The sequence below is a fragment of the Perca fluviatilis genome, chromosome 2, assembly GCF_010015445.1.
Source record: "Perca fluviatilis chromosome 2, GENO_Pfluv_1.0, whole genome shotgun sequence".
NCBI classification, from domain to species: domain Eukaryota; kingdom Metazoa; phylum Chordata; class Actinopteri; order Perciformes; family Percidae; genus Perca; species Perca fluviatilis.
Genome location: NC_053113.1, coordinates 15,251,299 through 15,269,223, shown reverse-complemented (window position 1 = coordinate 15,269,223; position 17,925 = coordinate 15,251,299). Strand labels below are relative to the sequence as shown.

At 39.3% G+C, this 17,925-nt stretch overlaps 1 protein-coding gene across 1 annotated transcript in view; it reads left to right on the top strand.

Moving 5' to 3' along the window:
• brip1 (BRCA1 interacting protein C-terminal helicase 1) overlaps positions 1 to 17,925 on the top strand; it is a 94,465-nt gene that overhangs the window by 12,692 nt on the left and 63,848 nt on the right. The window contains exons 7-14 of the mRNA XM_039821859.1: positions 1,551 to 1,823; positions 5,784 to 6,005; positions 6,164 to 6,363; positions 6,456 to 6,588; positions 6,933 to 7,093; positions 7,209 to 7,386; positions 8,434 to 8,574; positions 9,656 to 9,817. Coding sequence (XP_039677793.1) covers positions 1,551 to 1,823; positions 5,784 to 6,005; positions 6,164 to 6,363; positions 6,456 to 6,588; positions 6,933 to 7,093; positions 7,209 to 7,386; positions 8,434 to 8,574; positions 9,656 to 9,817 — 1,470 coding nt within the window. The remainder of the gene's footprint in view (positions 1 to 1,550; positions 1,824 to 5,783; positions 6,006 to 6,163; positions 6,364 to 6,455; positions 6,589 to 6,932; positions 7,094 to 7,208; positions 7,387 to 8,433; positions 8,575 to 9,655; positions 9,818 to 17,925) is intronic.

Below are 17,925 nucleotides of genomic sequence, written 5' to 3'. Positions count from 1 at the left end.
TTGTGTGTTTTATGTCTCTGCGCATTCAAAGTATGGTTTCTTTCTGCAAGAAGGCATTGATTACTGTTGTTTACACTAAAGCATGTTTGCCTAAGCCTATTTAACAAATAAAATGGTAGTAAAAAAAAAAAAGTGAGAATAAGAATGTAAAAATGTCACTTTTTTTCAAAATTCAAACCGGACACACATTAATATGAAAATGGAAATATATTAACCCTTATGTGTTACTATATTTACTTTTTTGTAAATCACCTTTTTATATTAGTGCTGGATACGTGTAAATATATAGATAAGTTACTGCTACTACTGATAATATTGATAATGATATATTTTAGACTAGAAAATTATATTACGGTTACAATACTGGATTTGAGTAGTCTGTGATTGGATGGTGTACATGAGCCACTGAATAGTCAAAGAGTACACCACTTAAAAGAGCTCAACACATAAGCAGGATCAGTTTCATAAGCGTTGCCGGCTACACTTCACCTGTGGGGGTTGGAGAATTTGCCACGTCACTGAATGGCCAATTATAAAGCTGCTAGATTTTGTCAGCCGCCACAATGGTGGCCTATCATCTTTCAGACTCAAAAAGGTCATCTAGTACAGCGTGACAGGACACCTTATGTATGGATGCAGATTCTTTAGAGTATACTACAATTCTGCAGAGTATACAGTACAACACATTCTATCACAGAGCCTATTCAGGCAGTGGACAATAGTGATGAGTCTGGAGCTTTTTGTATCATAATACACTGGGTCTTCATCACCAATGTTCCTAGTTTATTTATACTTTAATTTCATTAAACGTCCATTTACGGTTTCACAATATGAGGAAAATATACGTTGAATATCGCAATAACAATATTACTTAAATAAACCAATATTCAAGTGGACTCAGTTCTGCAAATTGCTTGTTGAATTTAAAACAAATGAAAGGAAATAATTTTTTTATTGAACAAATTAAACATTGAATTGAATATAAAAGGCCCCACTTTAAAAAAGTTTGATTTTAAAGTGTTTTCTACTGATATTTTCTTTCAACTAACACAAACCGTATCTGAGGGTCTTTCACTCATGTCACAGCCTTTCACGATGTGTTTATTGCTTGCTAAGTTGATATCGCAATGACGATAAAAAAAAACAACCAATATATTATGCAGCCTTACTTTTATTCTCCAATTTAAATGCATTTGTTGAGGAGTGTCACCTCAGATTTATTTACATTTTTAACTGTTAATCCATATTCCAAACAAACGTGGTTCTGATCCATCTCTTCTCTGTGCAACATCTAAGACCCCGTTTCCAATTACCGTTTACTCCAAAAAAAAAAAGCATTACATTTGTCTTTACATTATTTAACAAGGAATTTGGGAGGGATGGAATTTACAGATTTGGCACAACTGTAAAGGACTGTTTTATCAACACAGAAATGACAATTCCTGGTATTGTGGAATTAACCTGACAAGATGTGTGACTCCTGCAGTACTGACATGTTGAAATCTAGCTGCGAACTACCTCTCAGTATTTATTTCTTTTTCTCTATCCAGTCCCCTGAACCCTGCTCCCGGTGCCCATGTGCTTCAACCAAAGACGGTGTGAAGGAGAAAGACAAAGATGGCAAAAAGAAGATTCCAAAGATCTTCTTTGGCACTCGCACACATAAACAGATAACTCAGATTACCCACGAGCTTAAGCGCACCGTTTACTCCGGTGTGCCCATGACCATCTTATCGAGTAGAGGTCACACCTGTGTCAACTCAGCGGTGGCACCTCACTCCAACCGCAATGAACGCTGCAAGGATCTGCTGGATGCCAAAGATGTGAGCATGAACACTCACGTACACGCATACATTCATACTAGGGATACTCGACTTGCTTTCCCGGGGACCACTTTTGCAAAAATAACAGGAGGCCAGGAAGCAGTTAACATTAATATTTATCAGATACAATAAATAAACATGCAAGGCCCATAACTCATCTTTCTTCGACATTCTTTATTTTAAGGTAAGATAAGATAAGCCTTCATTGTCTCCTATAGGAGAAATTTGTCTTGGGCATTAAAGAGAAACAAATGGTGACACATCGCGCATAAACACACACAATAAACATACAGTTAACCTACACAGAACATAATCATACATTATCTCATCCAATGCTTCATTGAACATCTAATAACCACACACAATACCCCCCTACCTTTCCTCACAATCACAGAAGAGAACCCACAACACATCCTCCCCCTCGTATTGCACTTCATTTTGATAATGATTGCACATTTCCCGTTAACTCAATGCAGTGGTCAATAATTTCTGTATTGCACAATGCGCAATTGCATAATACCATGTCAAATTTAACATATTAAATATTGCACCAGTACCCTATCATTGCACATCCTATAACCATAATGTTAAGTACCACAAGTCTTATTTAGTAGCATTAGTCACACATGCATCACTGCAGCCAATACACACACACATCTTTCATTATTCATTAATTTGATTGAAAGCGGCACAAATGAGAATTTGTACCTGTTAAGCTTGCCGTTTGGTAACCTGTACCTTCTGCCTGAAGGCATCAGCTCAAACTCACTATACAGGACGTGATTTGGGTCGATGGTGATTTTGAGACCCTGTTTCCTCACCGCCTCCTCGAAGAGCTCCTGAAGAGGAGTTGGTGGCATTTGGCCAATTACTTTTTCCATCCCTTTTTATCAAGTTTTGGAGCTGTGATTTTAAATTAAGTGATTTATTAGCTTAACTTATTTAACTTAATTAAATTGGTTGGCACAAGGATTGACACTAGGCCTGTATGACAGATAAAGCAGATATGTTACATTTAATAGCTGCAATTGCATTTTAGTTGTAAATGCTTTGGTCACATTTGAAAAAGTTTCTACATTAAACATGGCTGGAACCTCTTCCATCATGCAATCAAATGTTGGATTGATTCATAAACATGAACCATTAACATAAACATAACAAATGGAAAGAATTAATAGCTTGTTTTAAGCACTTTGGCACATTATATACATTCAAAGTACAAAAAAAAAATCAATCAATTTGTTTTTATTGTGAATTAGAAAATGGTCTGCGGGCCACCTGGCAATCTGGCCCGCAGGCCTATATTAAGTATCACTCCATTAAACCTATTTTACTCCACCTCTTTGATCCCTCACAGAGAATAGCAGCTGGGGTCAACTTGAATACATACGGTTCACTTCCTTTATGTAGACTTCAATTGTTAAAATTTGTCTTGCAAAGAGATCTCTAAGGTAAAGGTGAACATTGCGAACATCCGACCAGAACTAATTAACAACCTGTATGTTTGCTATAGTCCGTGACTTAGGCCAGTTCAACCCCCCCTATTTGTTGGCATCATCTTGCCTCACAAAAACCTGCTCTGGACCTGCATTGGACTCTTTTGAACCATGATTGAACCCCTTGCAGCTGGGAAATCTAACACCTCATGACACACACTTTCTCCATGGAATGAAACGGTCATCCACTGGTTACATTAGCTAGTGAATGACAACATAAAACAGACCTAAAACTGTATTAGGACTTGTTTTGATTTCTCTCCCTCTCATACATAATACTCACTTGACCCCCAAACCATCATGTACTGTGAATAGACCTTTGCTGCAGAGTTTTTCAGTCTCCCTGTAACACAAACCCACAGGTAACTACCGCTACCAGACAAAAGTCCTTCGACAATGTAGCCTCAGAGCAGCAATTATCTGAGCTGCTACAATATCCACAATTGGTCCAGCCGGCTCTTTTTGACACACTAAAATGTCAAGAACCATTGAGTGATATTTTTTTTTTTTTTTAAGAGACATTAGACACTTAAACCCCCATACTGTCCTAAAAGTGAGGCTCCTACTGCAATGAGGGCAATTACGCTGTCATTGGAGGTGTTTGCCTTCCATGGCAATTGTCTCACTTTGTCATATGAAATAGCTGGCCCAGTCAAACCCCTCACTGGAGTGGGTGTTACTGATGCTCTGTCTTTATCACCTCAGGGTCTAGTCCAGTCAGCGTTAGGTTACCACGCTGTATAGACACACAGTGATTCATACACAGAAACACACGTCGTTCAGCTAATGGCGTCTTCAATCAAAACACCTGCCCTCTCTTTTAACTGTGCTGTTAGCTGTACCGACTTCCCTAAATGGGGCTGCATGGCTGTTAATCCCTCCAACTCCCCTTTCACTGAGCAGACAGGGTTTAGTGCCAGCAAAGTGTCCACAGCCTTTATTGTCATTTTATTATTAAAAACAAAATTCAGAGTGCTACTACTGTAAGGTGCCACTAGTTTAAAATAAAATAATAAGGTATATATATAATAGATTAATGAAGTTATAAAAAAACTGCATTGAGAAATTGCACATTAAGAATATTGCATCCTTGTGAGAATTAAATCATTTCATCCAGAGATAATTATTGTGTCTGGAGGTTACGGAGTCCACAGTGTTTGTGTTTGACAGTGTCACCTCAAGCTGTTAAATCATAAAGAACAGGGTGGGATATCTGAAGCAGACACCTCTGTTGACAGTGTAATTGGGGCTTGGTACATGAGATGCTGCTTCTTTACACTTTCTTCTACGTTCACTGTATGAGTGTCAGGACGTGTAATCCACTTCAATAGCTGGAACACCTGATCACAGGGAGCCTCTGAAATGCTGTGTCACCTCTGGTTATATTGGAGACAAGAAGAGAAGAAAAGAAATTAAACGGTGCGGTTATCTCACAAATTTAAGAATTTCTAATGTTGCACATTTTAAACTAAATTAGTTGTGCCACATAAAAAGGAAGATAACATATTAAACATTCAAGCTGCTATTAGTTGATAGTTAAACATGTTTTCATACAATTTGAATGCCAAAAATGTAAAGGTTTCAGTGTTTTCCCATTATATTATTCTTGGGAGGGTTGAAAGACATTGAATTGAAAGTACAGTTAGAGCTGCAACAATGATTCGATTAGTCAATTGACAGTATCTGCAACTAGATCGGTCAACGATTAATTTAGTAATTTTTTTTAAGAAGAAAAGACCAATATTCAGAGTTTATTAATATTCAGTATCCAACGCTGTCCAAACTGCTCCAAATTCCAAACGCCAAGTTCATTGGGTACTGCGGAAGACAAGTGTAAGGTAGATCGGATGAACTGTTCTCAAGATATTAATATAAGACAACGGACACGCAAACGTACACATACAGAGATTCCTCGATTTATAGTTAGATCATCAATTAAAAATGGATTAATTTCAATTGTTATCTGGTTTGTTTTGTGGGTGAGTGAAGTAAGCGCTTGTGGGACAGGCCTCATTGAAAGCAGTGGCGCTGATATTGTCAATGGTCTTTAGGTTTATACTGAATCCAGGACACTTCTTGGGCCAGTTGGTGGCACTGTTTAGCTGTGTGTTATATCTCTATTTCTGCCAGTGACTTAGCACTCTTAGCTCACCTGGTAGAGCGTGTTCATCATGTATGGCTGAGTCCTTACTGCAGCGGCCCAGGTTTGTTTCCAGCCTTAGCTGCATGTCATCTCCCTCTCTATATCTCTAGCTATGACAAAAAAATTACATCTTTAAAAGAAATCTGGTCCATTCGTCCCCAAAGTGCATGCAGATCAGTGAATGTATGTACCTGTGACAATTGCTACATGTTATGTTTCGTTAAGTTCCTGCATTGAAAAAGGACTGTATGTGTGTCAGACTACATGTTCCATGATCCATTGAATGCTGCTGACTTTGAGTGAATAATTTGTATATTGCAGGGCAAGTCATGCCACTACTACCATGGTGTCCAGAGGATGCGGGACCAGTGCACTCTACAGCGGGTCCACGGACTCCATGATGCCTGGGACATTGAGGACATTGTCGCACTGGGCAAACGGCTCCGGTCATGCTCCTACTATGCTGCCCGTGAACTTATGCAGGACGCCTTGATCATCTTCTGCCCATACAACTACCTGCTGGACCCAATGATCAGAGAGAGTGTAAGTAGAGTTTGGACGAGAGGGTGAAGAAATTATAGAACAATCAGGGAAAGGAGCAACAAGATAAGTTTAGTTCATAACAAAGGACCAGATCATTTGAAGAGTTAAGGGATACTCTCTACTTACTCTCTTGCTTTCAATTTACCAATTTTCACCAGATGGAGATCGATCTGGCAGGCCAGATCGTTGTGCTGGACGAGGCCCACAACATTGAGGACTGTGCGAGGGAGAGTGCCAGCTACACTTTAGACCACAACAGTCTGCTGATGTCCAGGGACGAGCTTGATGGCATGGTCAGCAGCAACATCAGACGCTCCAAACACGAGACACTAAGGAACTTCTGCTATAGTCTGATCAAGTTAGTGATTCATCGACTTCATTTTTGCTCATCTGTAGTTCTCATATTCTTAGTACATATTAACTGTGGATGTATCTTTGTCCATGGTGTAGCTGGATCCAGGAGAGCCAAAGCCTGATGTCTGAACGGGGATATGAGAGTGCCTGTAAAGTCTGGAATGGGAAGGATATACTGGGCATCTTTCATAACCTGGGCATCACTGCTGACACCTTCAGCATCCTTAAGGTACACCAAATACCTTTGCTCTTCTTGTAGACTTTTGAGGTTTACCACATTTACCAGTGCAGGAGGGTGTAAGGGCCCACTGTGTAATGGGACAGCACTCTGGCTTATAGTTTTGGTATATTGGTATGATAACTTCATTTTACAGCATTTAATGCAGAAAAAAGATGGCTGGTTAATTTTGAAATGGTTCCATGTGCTCTCATTTATTTATGGTAATAAATGAAAAGAGGAATATTTAAATATAGCTGCGTGTTCTTATTTGGTTGAAGATGTTCTCTGATTATTGACAGCACTGTTTTTGTTTTTTCTTCTAACATGTCTTCCACTGTCTTACTTTGCGACAGCAAAACTTGGCAGCAGTATTGGAGAAAGAGGAGCGTGTCGGTTTGGTCAATGGTAGAGAGGATATGGTTCAGATCCCAACCATCAGCTCAGCTACCTCCACTGTCCTCAAAAACCTCTTCATGGTGCTTGGCTTTATCTACTCCACTGAGGACAACTGCAGGTCAGAGACAAACCAAAGAAGTCTGACCAAAATCCTAAGTCATGCCAGTGTCTCAGATGAACCACTGTAAAGGGTATAGGATTGAACGATGGCTCGGTTCTCTGTGTATCTGTAGGTTTGCTGAGGACTACCGGGTAGCTCTGCAGAAAAGCTATGCTTGGACAAACCAGGTCCCACCTGATGCCGCTGACGCCCAGGGCTTTATCGTTCGGCCACGCTACAGACAACGCCAGAGCGTCCGAGTCAAGACAGAAGTCCTGACACTCAGCTTCTGGTGCCTTAACCCCGCCGTGGTGAGAGGTTAGAGATGGCACACCTTGCCATGTAGGCCGTTACTGAAGTCTATAAAAATATATGGTTACACTTTACTTGAAGGTATCTACATAAGAGTGACATGACACTGTCATAACCGTGTCAAAAACATTATAAACAAGTCATAACGCTTCTGCCGGTAAGTGTCATTCGGTTTTTGTCATGACCAGTTAGGGTTAGGGTTCATGTGTCATGACAGTGTCATGTGTTCATGACACTGTCATGTCACTCTTATGTAGATACCTTCAAGTAAAGTGTTACCAAATATATTTATGACTTAAATTACTTTAAAGCACATGTGTCAAACTCAAGGCCCGCAGGCCAAATCCGGCCCGTGGCAGATTTAGATCTGGCTCGTATATCAATTTGGGTTCACAATAAATTTTGGCCCTCCTAGGAAACACAGGAAAGTGTTTTTTAAACTGCAATTACGTGACATTCAAAGCAGACATATGGCAGATTTGCCAACTCTGAGACTCCGATATTCCCCCAGAAGCAGAGAGAGAGTTTTCATATTCAGACTGAGAAACAGGTTGTTGTTAAAATAAATGAATCATTGTTTTGCTTGATTTGCTATATTCTACGATGGCTAAGGAACTCTTTTGATGACTTTTGTAGGGCTTCATGTCAACAAAAATGTGACAAAAAGTGCACAAAAATGTCGGAAAAAGCTACAAATTTACAAAAAGGTGACAAATGTCTGAGAAAGCCACAAAAAAGTCGGATCAAAAATGAAGAAAAAAGCTAGCAAAATGTAAAAAAAAAAAAAAAAAAGTGACATGCAGTAACAAAAGCACGTCAATAAACTCTACATGTCTGGCCCTCGGTGTGATTCTCTCTTTCTAGTGTGGCCCTTAGTGAAAATGATTTTGACACCCCTGCTTTAAAGGGTATAAAATTAAGGTTACCTGCTAAGTGCTGGTAACATTTCCACCGTTCCACCCGTGATATTATAAGTTTTGATATGTTTATGGCATACATTACAGCTGAAACACCCCTTGGAGGTTTATTGTGTCTGTATCTTTCAGGCTTTCTCTAGTTTGAGTAAGTCGGTGCACAGCATTGTGCTGACATCAGGAACCCTGTCACCCATGGGCTCGTTCTCTTCTGAACTTGGGGTGAAATTCTCCATCCAGCTGGAGGCCAACCATGTTATCAACAAGTCCCAGGTCAGTAGGTTAACCTATATCACTGAGCCTCTGGGAACAACGCCACGTGCACATTTTGGCTCGTCTGACAAAGTGTATTACTGTAAAAGGGGAAATTTAGCTGCTTGATTCCTCGATGTCTGATTCGCTAATATCACTCTGATTTATGACTTGAATTTAAAACATCCCTCCAGTGACCTCAGGACTTATTGAAATCCCTAAGCTTCCTAAAAGCTACATCTCAGAAGGAGACGTATGATTATCTCCGTCAGTCTCGGTCAACATGAGGTCCAGGTCTTCAAAAGGTTAATCGCTGTGTCTGTATCAGCAGGTAGATGTCTGACATGACCGCTAAAGGTGTATCAAACAATCGAAAACTTTAACCTTGTATTTGCTCCACATCTGTCACAGTGCCACCTTTGTCCAGCAGATGTCACACTCTAACCATATAATTTATTTTATTTTATTTTATTTGCAATAATACTCATCTGCAGGCCTGAGAACTATGAGCTATGGATATTCAGGGGTTGATGACATTAAATATGTTGCAGATTAGGGCTGCTCGATTATGGAAAAAAAATCATAATCACGATTATTTTGGTCAAAATTGAAATGATGAAGTTAAACAAATCAACAGTGAAAACACCTTCAACTGTGAAATTTCCCTTTTAATATTTTTCCTGCTGGTGCTTTTTTTCTGATTTAGAACACGACAAAATAAGAGTTAACTTGCAAAACGTAATGTGCAAAGTTATCGTTTTTGTGATCGTTAGGAGCCAAAATCGTGATCACGATGAAACATTCGATTCATTGGACAGCTCTAGATTCTCTAGATCACAAATCATAACGGTTGTTGTTGGACTCGAGTGGAAATAAGAATCAAGACAATATCAACTTTGACTTATGATTCAGAGTCCCCACTACTCTGCCAGTGCACATGAGAATGAAACAAAAGGTTTTTCAAAAGGCCCATAATGATACTAGGAAATATTTGCGTTTGGACCTTTGGATCACACATTTTTGGGCCAACGTGATAATGCCCAGATATATTTATCCTATGAAGTATATTGGTGATATGAACTTTCTAATGCCCTCTCTTCAGGTTTGGGTGGGCACTGTTGGTTCAGGACCCCAAGGCAGAAAACTCTGTGCCACCTTCCAACATACTGAAACGTATGCCTTCCAGGACGAGGTGGGTGCGCTGATTCTCCATGTCTGCCAGGTCGTGTCCAAGGGTGTGCTCTGCTTTTTGCCTTCCTACAAGGTAAATATACCACTAAGACATATTCTACTAAAACTGGAAACGCAGGCTGTGAAATTCCTGGTCTGAAGGAATAAGAGTTTGATATGTGTGATACTGTTAATAAATCTCAACACTACATGTCCTGGCACTTTCCAGAATAACATTGGTTAGCTATTGTGGTGTGCAGTACAAGTTTGAAAAAAGGTCAGAAATTCTAAGTTTGACATTTCCAGCAGATGTAGTCTGAGTCTCAGCAGTGTCAAAACCTTTGTGAACAAGGTTTATAAATTGCCAGTGTATAAGACACTTGGACCATTAAAAAAAATCTTTGATTTGTTAATTCAACTCTGCAGTCATTTTTAAAATTGGATTATCACTCTTAAGTAAAAAAAAAATAAAAAAAAATCCCCTCCCCTTGGTAAAGCACCTTGTACTCATTTGGTAAAATGTGCTATACAAACTGTATTTATCAGGTGTCACAGCCCAGCTTCAGTGAGCTAGACAAAGAGGGAGACCACAAAGTCATTTAAAGTACTGATTTAAACAATATTTTATATTTGAAACAGTGATAATAGCAACAAGTGAATCTGAGTCTGTAAGTCAGCGGTTGCAGTGTTGAATGTATGTGCCTTGTGAAGGCAAAACGATGAGTAGAAGCAAGCAAACCAAAATGTATATGATAATGTTGGTGAGAGAGAGAGAGAGAGAGAGAGAGAGAATGAGCCCATTCTGCCCAGGTGCATGACATCAGGTTAGATGGCCCCGCCCACCTCTACCTGCAGACAAGCTGCAAAGGAAAAAAACGTAGTAAGGCGGTCATGTGTTGGAGGGCTATTTTACTACTAAGTGGTGGTGGATTGTTTGCAGTTATAACATTCATTTCCACATTCTACCACTGGGAGGAGCTAGAGACCACAAATTGGAGTCATGTCCAGTGTTTGTTGTTTTGAAGGTATTTAACTCGCCTTGCAAAACAAGTAACCATTTTCAAAGCCTATACTGGATTCCAATAGATCCCACTGCTAAGAAGCAGCTGTTGGTGGGGTTATATGTTACAATAGGTCACTACTAATCAATAGAGGTACCTGTTAAATGCCGTCATCCCCATGCCACTGTATCCTCTTTCAGTTAATGAGGGTGCTTCTGAGAGCGCACTCATAGACACTTTGTCCCCCTTTGTTTGTTATGCATTTTTGTTCATGAATAATTCATGTCCACTGTAGTTCAGTTGTCACATTAGCTTATTCAGGGACAAGTGGATTTCATTTATTATTGTGTGTTTGTCCACATTGCACATGTTACGTGTAACTTTTGGTCAATGAACATACTTATTGAGGCATACACAATACATTTGAGTTAAAGTCGTGAAAAAAATCACTTTAAATTGATTTTATAATGCAGCGGTTCACCACCATTTTGCCTAGCAGCCCCTTAAAATGAAGAACTCTCCACTTTAATCCCATTGTCAGCCCTTATGACCAGTTTAACACCCCGCCCTCATTTTCATTTGTATAGATTTTAGAGGTAATGTTTTCAAGTAATTCACAGGAAAAAAGGAAGAGTAGAGAAATGTCTGAACATTTTATAATCTTTATGTAGCATAATTGTTTTTTTCAGCTTTCCAATTATTAAAATATTAAATTTGACAAATTTGATTAAAGTTACAGCAGTGAAAAATGTCCCGTCTGCTTTTCCTAACACACTGTGTCTATGTATGTATGTATGTATGTATGTATGTATGTATGTATGTATGTATGTATGTATGACATTTTTAAGCTCATGATTATATATAAGGCATTTTGAACTTCTTTTTGTGCTGTTTTACGCTCACATCCTGTTTCATCCGAAAGTATATTTGTATCATGAAAGCCAGGCATCATTGACATACTATTTTGCTGTGATGAGTCAATTTCATGTTAGAAGGACACATCATTTTGCATCAAACGGTGGACCTTTACGGTTGTGTGTTGCCCTTGGCAAATTTAGTTTTTGCCTTTGGCATATTTGCGTGGTTCGTGTTTGACTTGTATTTCAAGGCGTCACATGTAGTGATCATTGGTTTGATTTCTCTGCAGTCCTCGTTTGCTTGCTATCCAGTTGCATTCTCAAACAGCTGATGACACAGCCATGAAAACAGCAAAGGAAAGCTAAGACTCTGGGCCTTGTTGTTTTCTCATTTTACCTTCCTTTTTGTCAGCCTGTGATGCCAGCCGAGGAGTGACTATGAGCTGTGGGATGTTTTTTTATTATTGATAGCCATGTAGGAGTCTTCTATCTCTCTCGCTATGCTGATGCATAAATATTTAATCTGCAGTCAGCTCTTAAAGATGAGGAGATGAGGGGATATGAAGGGCTGGGGTATTAATTGGAGCCCGTGGAGGCCTTGTTGGTGCCGCTGAGTCCCGTCTTCTCTGTGATGTTTGTGTGTGTGTGAGCAACACAGAAAGGATAGGTCATCTTCAGACATCCCTGTTCAGTGTGTCTAGGTGATGGCTATCAGCCCCTCATACACAGCAGCTCAGAGAGAGCAGTGAGGTGAACAGGCCTGCAGGGTCAAGGAGGTTTACCTCAAGGCTTGTTCTCTGCCTTTACATACATTTTTTCAATTCAATTTTATTTATAGTGTCAAATCATAGCAGAAGTTATCTCAGGACACTTTACAGATAGAGTAGGTCAAGACCCAACAATTCCCACAAGAGCAAGCACACATAAATGCAAAAAGTCTAAAGGACACCCTGCAGGATGTTTAGCTCAATTTCATATCTTCTTATAGCAGGTAGAATAACAACACAAGTAATAAAATCAATCAAAGTCTGACTTTTTTGGTCGGCGTTGATAAATTAAATGTTCATGTTTCTGTAGCTAAAGTTGTGATTTCCCAGAAATGGCATTGGTGCACCGCAGTCAACTGAGTTAAAAGAAAAACTCAAGAGACTGTACATTTCTTTTATTTATTTATTTAATTTTTTTTAAAGATACATGCACACAGAGTATGCCTGTAATCATGGTCACACACACACTTTCCCAGAGAGCCTGCACCAGTGCTGTGGTTTTGTAGCACTTTAGCCTCAACAGCCCCCCAGTTAATGCCCATTAAAACCACAGCGGGCCCTGCCGTCTGGCCCCAGCCGCCAAAGGAAGGGACCAATGCTCCACTGGAGAAGGGGACTGATGGTTTATTAAAAAAAGTGGGGTTTTGCAGAGGTGGAAAGATGGCGGGGAATACAAGATGCTTTTAAAGGAGATTGAGATAAGGGCCATTAGGTGATGTCGCCTCGCTGTCTGTGTGAAGACGCACCCAGCGCTGGCGCCTGGGCTCTGCCGAGCGTGTGTCAAATCAAAGTCAAACCGGACTGCAGGGTGAACCACCCGCAAGCACATACTGTCCTCAGCAGCTCCGAGGCATCTGAAGCACCAATCACAAAGCTCCTGAAGTACTTGTATCTCAAAGTGAGACTGTTTATGTCTGTGTTTGGGAGCATATTAGATTCATGGGTCAATTTGCCCAGTGTAGCATATCCCTCATGATTTTTTTTTTTTAGAGCTGAGGTGATGTTTTATATGAGTTTTTACAGTGGAAACTTCAGGATTACTGCTGTGTGACTAAGCTGGAGCTTTTTTGGGAGGCTTAGAGTTTCAGATTTAACAGGTTAAATGTAGCCTCATTCACCTCGTTGTTCTGATACCTCCTTCAGCCATCAGTTTGTGGCTGTCAATGTGTATAATTAAACATAATGTGGAAACTAGTGATGATGGAAGAAGGAATGCAGGCTTTAACAATTAATCTGTATTTTCAAAACCAATTATTTGATAACCAGAACAGTTTTTCAGGTATGTAGAGAATAGCTAATGGGGAAGCTGACTATATACAGTGTTTACTGTATATAAGGAGAATGTAATACTGTAAACCAAAACAAATGCATTGCTAAAGGAAAAGGCTGCTAATGTTTTATAGTTTTCCTATTCTACTAACGTGTGGGTGACACGTTTGTGTGATACGCCTTTTATATATCTTATTCCTCTGTGACATGGAGCTCCATTGTTGTCCAAAAAGTAGTAAAACACATCAATGAGCCACACTGTTGCACTGGGTGACCTGTTCCTTCATTACCATGAACACACACTCCTGTAGATTATTTTTGATTCAATGCTACTTACACCGTCCTGCTGGCAGAAATGCTTGTTAGCTCAACAAATCACCAATAGTCACCAACAAATGTACCGTTTACTCCTGCCTGAGTAATATTTGTTAAAAACTACATTGAGCAGTGCCTTAGGGAATTGCTTTGCCTTTTTATTTTTATTTTTTATTTTTTTTACATATTCCTCTTCAGTAGGAACCAATGGGCTTGTGGATGAGTGGCACAGACAGCATATTGAAATCAGAAAGTATTGAGAGACTAACACATTGTTGTTTTTGTCTGTTCATGGGATTTCTTGACAATAGGAAAAATATAGAATATCGGCAGCCTTTAAGATTATTAGATGGCATTTACATCTTTGTTAAAAGTTTTTTCAAATAACATGTTTTTGTTAGATCATGTGGCCAATAGTAAGTTATAATATATGTTTATTGTCAGTGCATTTGATTGACATTCTATCACATTTTATCAAACTGTTATCACTTGCTACACAATTGGTTGTAGAGGAGTGATCATTTTATACACTAATATTGTAATTTAACACACAGTCTAGGAAGTTATATATTTTTAATAATAAATCTGCATAATCTGAAATTCTCCCATATATAGACTTAGATTCCACTCAGTTTAATAATTAATATTTTTTAAAAGAGGAAAAGGAAGCCCTCATCAGCGACTGTCTTCTTCTCTCGGCAGCAGGCGGTGTTTCGGCAGCGTTCTGTCGTCACCCCCGGTGTGGCTGGGATGAGTAGAGCAGACGACAAGGGAACAGTGTCAGGCCAGAGGTGGCAGGTGGCTTCTTGCCACCAGTCTTGGCGTGATGGTTACTGTGATATTTTGGGGCTGAATAATTTATGCCGCAACAACACGTCTCCCCTCGCCACTGCGAAATGTGGCTCCTGGCTGCATGTTTCATTAATGCCGTCGCCTCCATACCCCTTCCATAATTCAGCAGGCACTAGAGGAGCTGCGATGTGTCGCCACACAGCTCACTGACACCGGGGACACAGGGAAGGAGATAGAGAGAGGCCAGATGCAGAGGAGGTGAAAGATGGGGAGATAGTAAGGGGGGGAAGAGACGGGAAGTGTAAAAGTGCGAGAGAGTACAGTTCACTGCGTCTATTTAATTGTTTCACCACATAGTCCCAATTGGCAGAAAGATCTGGCCCACTTAACAATGTCACTGGCAGTGGCTGACTATAGCACCTACTATGCCTGGAAAAGGCAATAAATTATTCACACTTTGTTGTACCCTATGTGCTAAATACTGCTCATTCCCATTTAACGGACACTTTATTAGGTACACCTGTTCAACTCAAATATCTAATCAGCCAATCATGTGGTGGCATTTAGTATGGCTGGGTGATATGAAGAAAATCAAATATCACGATATTTTCTGACCAAATACCTCGATATCGATACCGCAACGATATTGTAGTGTTGACTATTGGTGCTTTCACAAAATATTTACACAATGAGATTTTAGATAAATAATCATCAGTAATGTGGATATAATGACTAAGTGGGTAAAGGCAAATAATAGAGCAGTTACAACAGTCTCGTAATTTCAGAAAAGGACATCACTTTACTGTAATGCAGCCTTTAAACCAGGAAAAGAGAACACTTATGCCATATTACGATATACCAAAATTTAAGACGATATCTAGTCTCATATCACGATATCGATATAATATCGATATATTGCCCAGCTCTAGCATTTAGGCATCTAGATTTGGTCAAGATAATCCGCTGAAGTTCAAACTAAGCATCAGGATGGGGAAGAAAAGATGATTTAAGTGACTTTAAACGTGACATGATTGTTGGTGCCAGACGGGCTGGATTGAGTATTGCTGATCTACTGGGATTTTCATGCACAACCATCTCTAGGGTTTTACAAATTACAAAGAATGGCCTGTAAAAATATCCAGTAAGCGGTACTTCCTGGCGAAAATGCCTTGTTGATGGCAGCAGTGTTATATTACCACCAATCCTTAAAAAGTCTTGAAAAGTCTTAAATTGAGTTCCCAACTGGGAAAATTCACACTGCATTAACATTGTGAGAGAGGGTATTCATTGGAGGAGGTCTGCGCTCTCCAAGTGCCCTTGTAGTTTTTAATTATTTAAATGTTGAGGTCATGCCTAGTTGCATGAGAAATATTTCCCCAGAGGATTCACTTTTTTTTTTTAAATGGTTTGGTCTTCCGGTCGCGACTCAGTCCAGCTCTTTCTTTTTTTGTATTGATTGGTTTTCCACAGGCCACCTGCTCTCACGAAGGTAACAGGGTTAAAGAAGTACAAACAATACTATAGATGATGCTAAGCTAAAAACAGTTGGCCAGGGGGTTTCAGAGAAACCACAAAGCCCTATGTTATTTCTGATAGTTGCTCAAATCTGGATAATGATGTTTTTAGTGTGGAGCAGCAACGGCAAATATGCGACATGAAGGAGAGAATGTAAATGGACTGGATTTGCAGTATGTGGTGCTTTTCTAGTCTTAACGACTACTCAAAGCGCTTTTACATAGTACAGGCACCATTCACACACATTCATACACTGGTGGCCGAGGCTGCCATACGAGGTGCCATCTCGTCAGATAAACATTCACACACCTACGGCACAGCATCGGGAGCAATTCGGGGTTCAGTGTCTTGCCTATTACACCACCTCTAACACCTGAACCACAGCCACCCGAGAAGTTTTAACTTGATGACAAGCTGGAGTTGACAGATTTAATGAACTCTTAAAGTGGATGAAAGAAGGATATACTGTAACATGTACTGTATGTGTCTTAAAACATGTTTATTTCTAAAATACAGTAGAATGTAATTTCTAGTGCTTAATCTATCTAGCTATATACAAAAGTTGCCATACTACAGAATGTTTAATGGGCAGGCCTTAAACAACTGCTTCCTGCGATTATATTAAGTTATATGAAGAGGAGTGTATTTTACTTAAAAAAGAAGTGTGAAATAACTGAAAACATGTCTTATATTTTAGATTCTTCAAAGTAGCCAACCTTTGCTTTTTTATTAATAAGAGAACACCAAGGGTTTGCAGCGCTATCAAAAAAAGGAAAGGGCGGCTACTTTGAAGAATCTAAAATATAAGACATGTTTTCAGTAATTTCACACTTTTTTGTTAAGTATATAATTCCATATGTGTTCATTCATAGTTTTGATGCCTTCAGTGAGAATCTACAATGTAAATAGTCATGAAAATAAAGGAAATGCATTGAATGAGTAGGTGTGTCCAAACTTTTGGCCTGTACTGTATATATAATATAAAGAAGAAGATGATAAATAAGAACATGTATGTTTGAGTACAGGCAAGAAAACCAAACCTATCTTAAATTCCAGTAACTGATTCAAATAATTCAATTTCCATGTTCAAAAAGAAATAGGAACCAGTTAAAAAAAATCTTTTCTGATCTTACCCCCCTTTTCTATTTTTTTAATACTTTTTAATATATATATTTTTTAATTCTTCACTGTTGAGCCTATAGATTTGAATTTTATAACCCAGCCCAGTCTGCCAACTAAACACCATGTCTCTGTCAGATGTTGCCCCTAAATTATTCATCAAAGTGCTCATGTAATTTTTGTGTCTGTAATTTCTGTGTTAAAGTGTCTATTGCTCACATGCTGAAAGCCTTTGCTGAAGGTGCTAAAGATCCGTTTGACTGCATAGTATAATGTTCTGCTTCACACCTACATCCGTGCAGTTTTATTTATCAGACCAGTCTCGGGATGTTCATGGCCTATGTTAATGCTGATGGGGGCAGTAAAAGTAACACTTTGGTTGAAGTCTAATATAAATGGATGAATCCGACAAACACAGTTTAAACCAGCAGTTAAACATACATTTCCTGTTTTGATATGAGAATTGGATGGTTAAAACATTTGATGATTGTTGTCTTGAGCAGCTGTAGTCTTGGGCTTTTCAAACCATAATTTTAAGATTTTACCAAGAAAAAACAAAACGTAGTG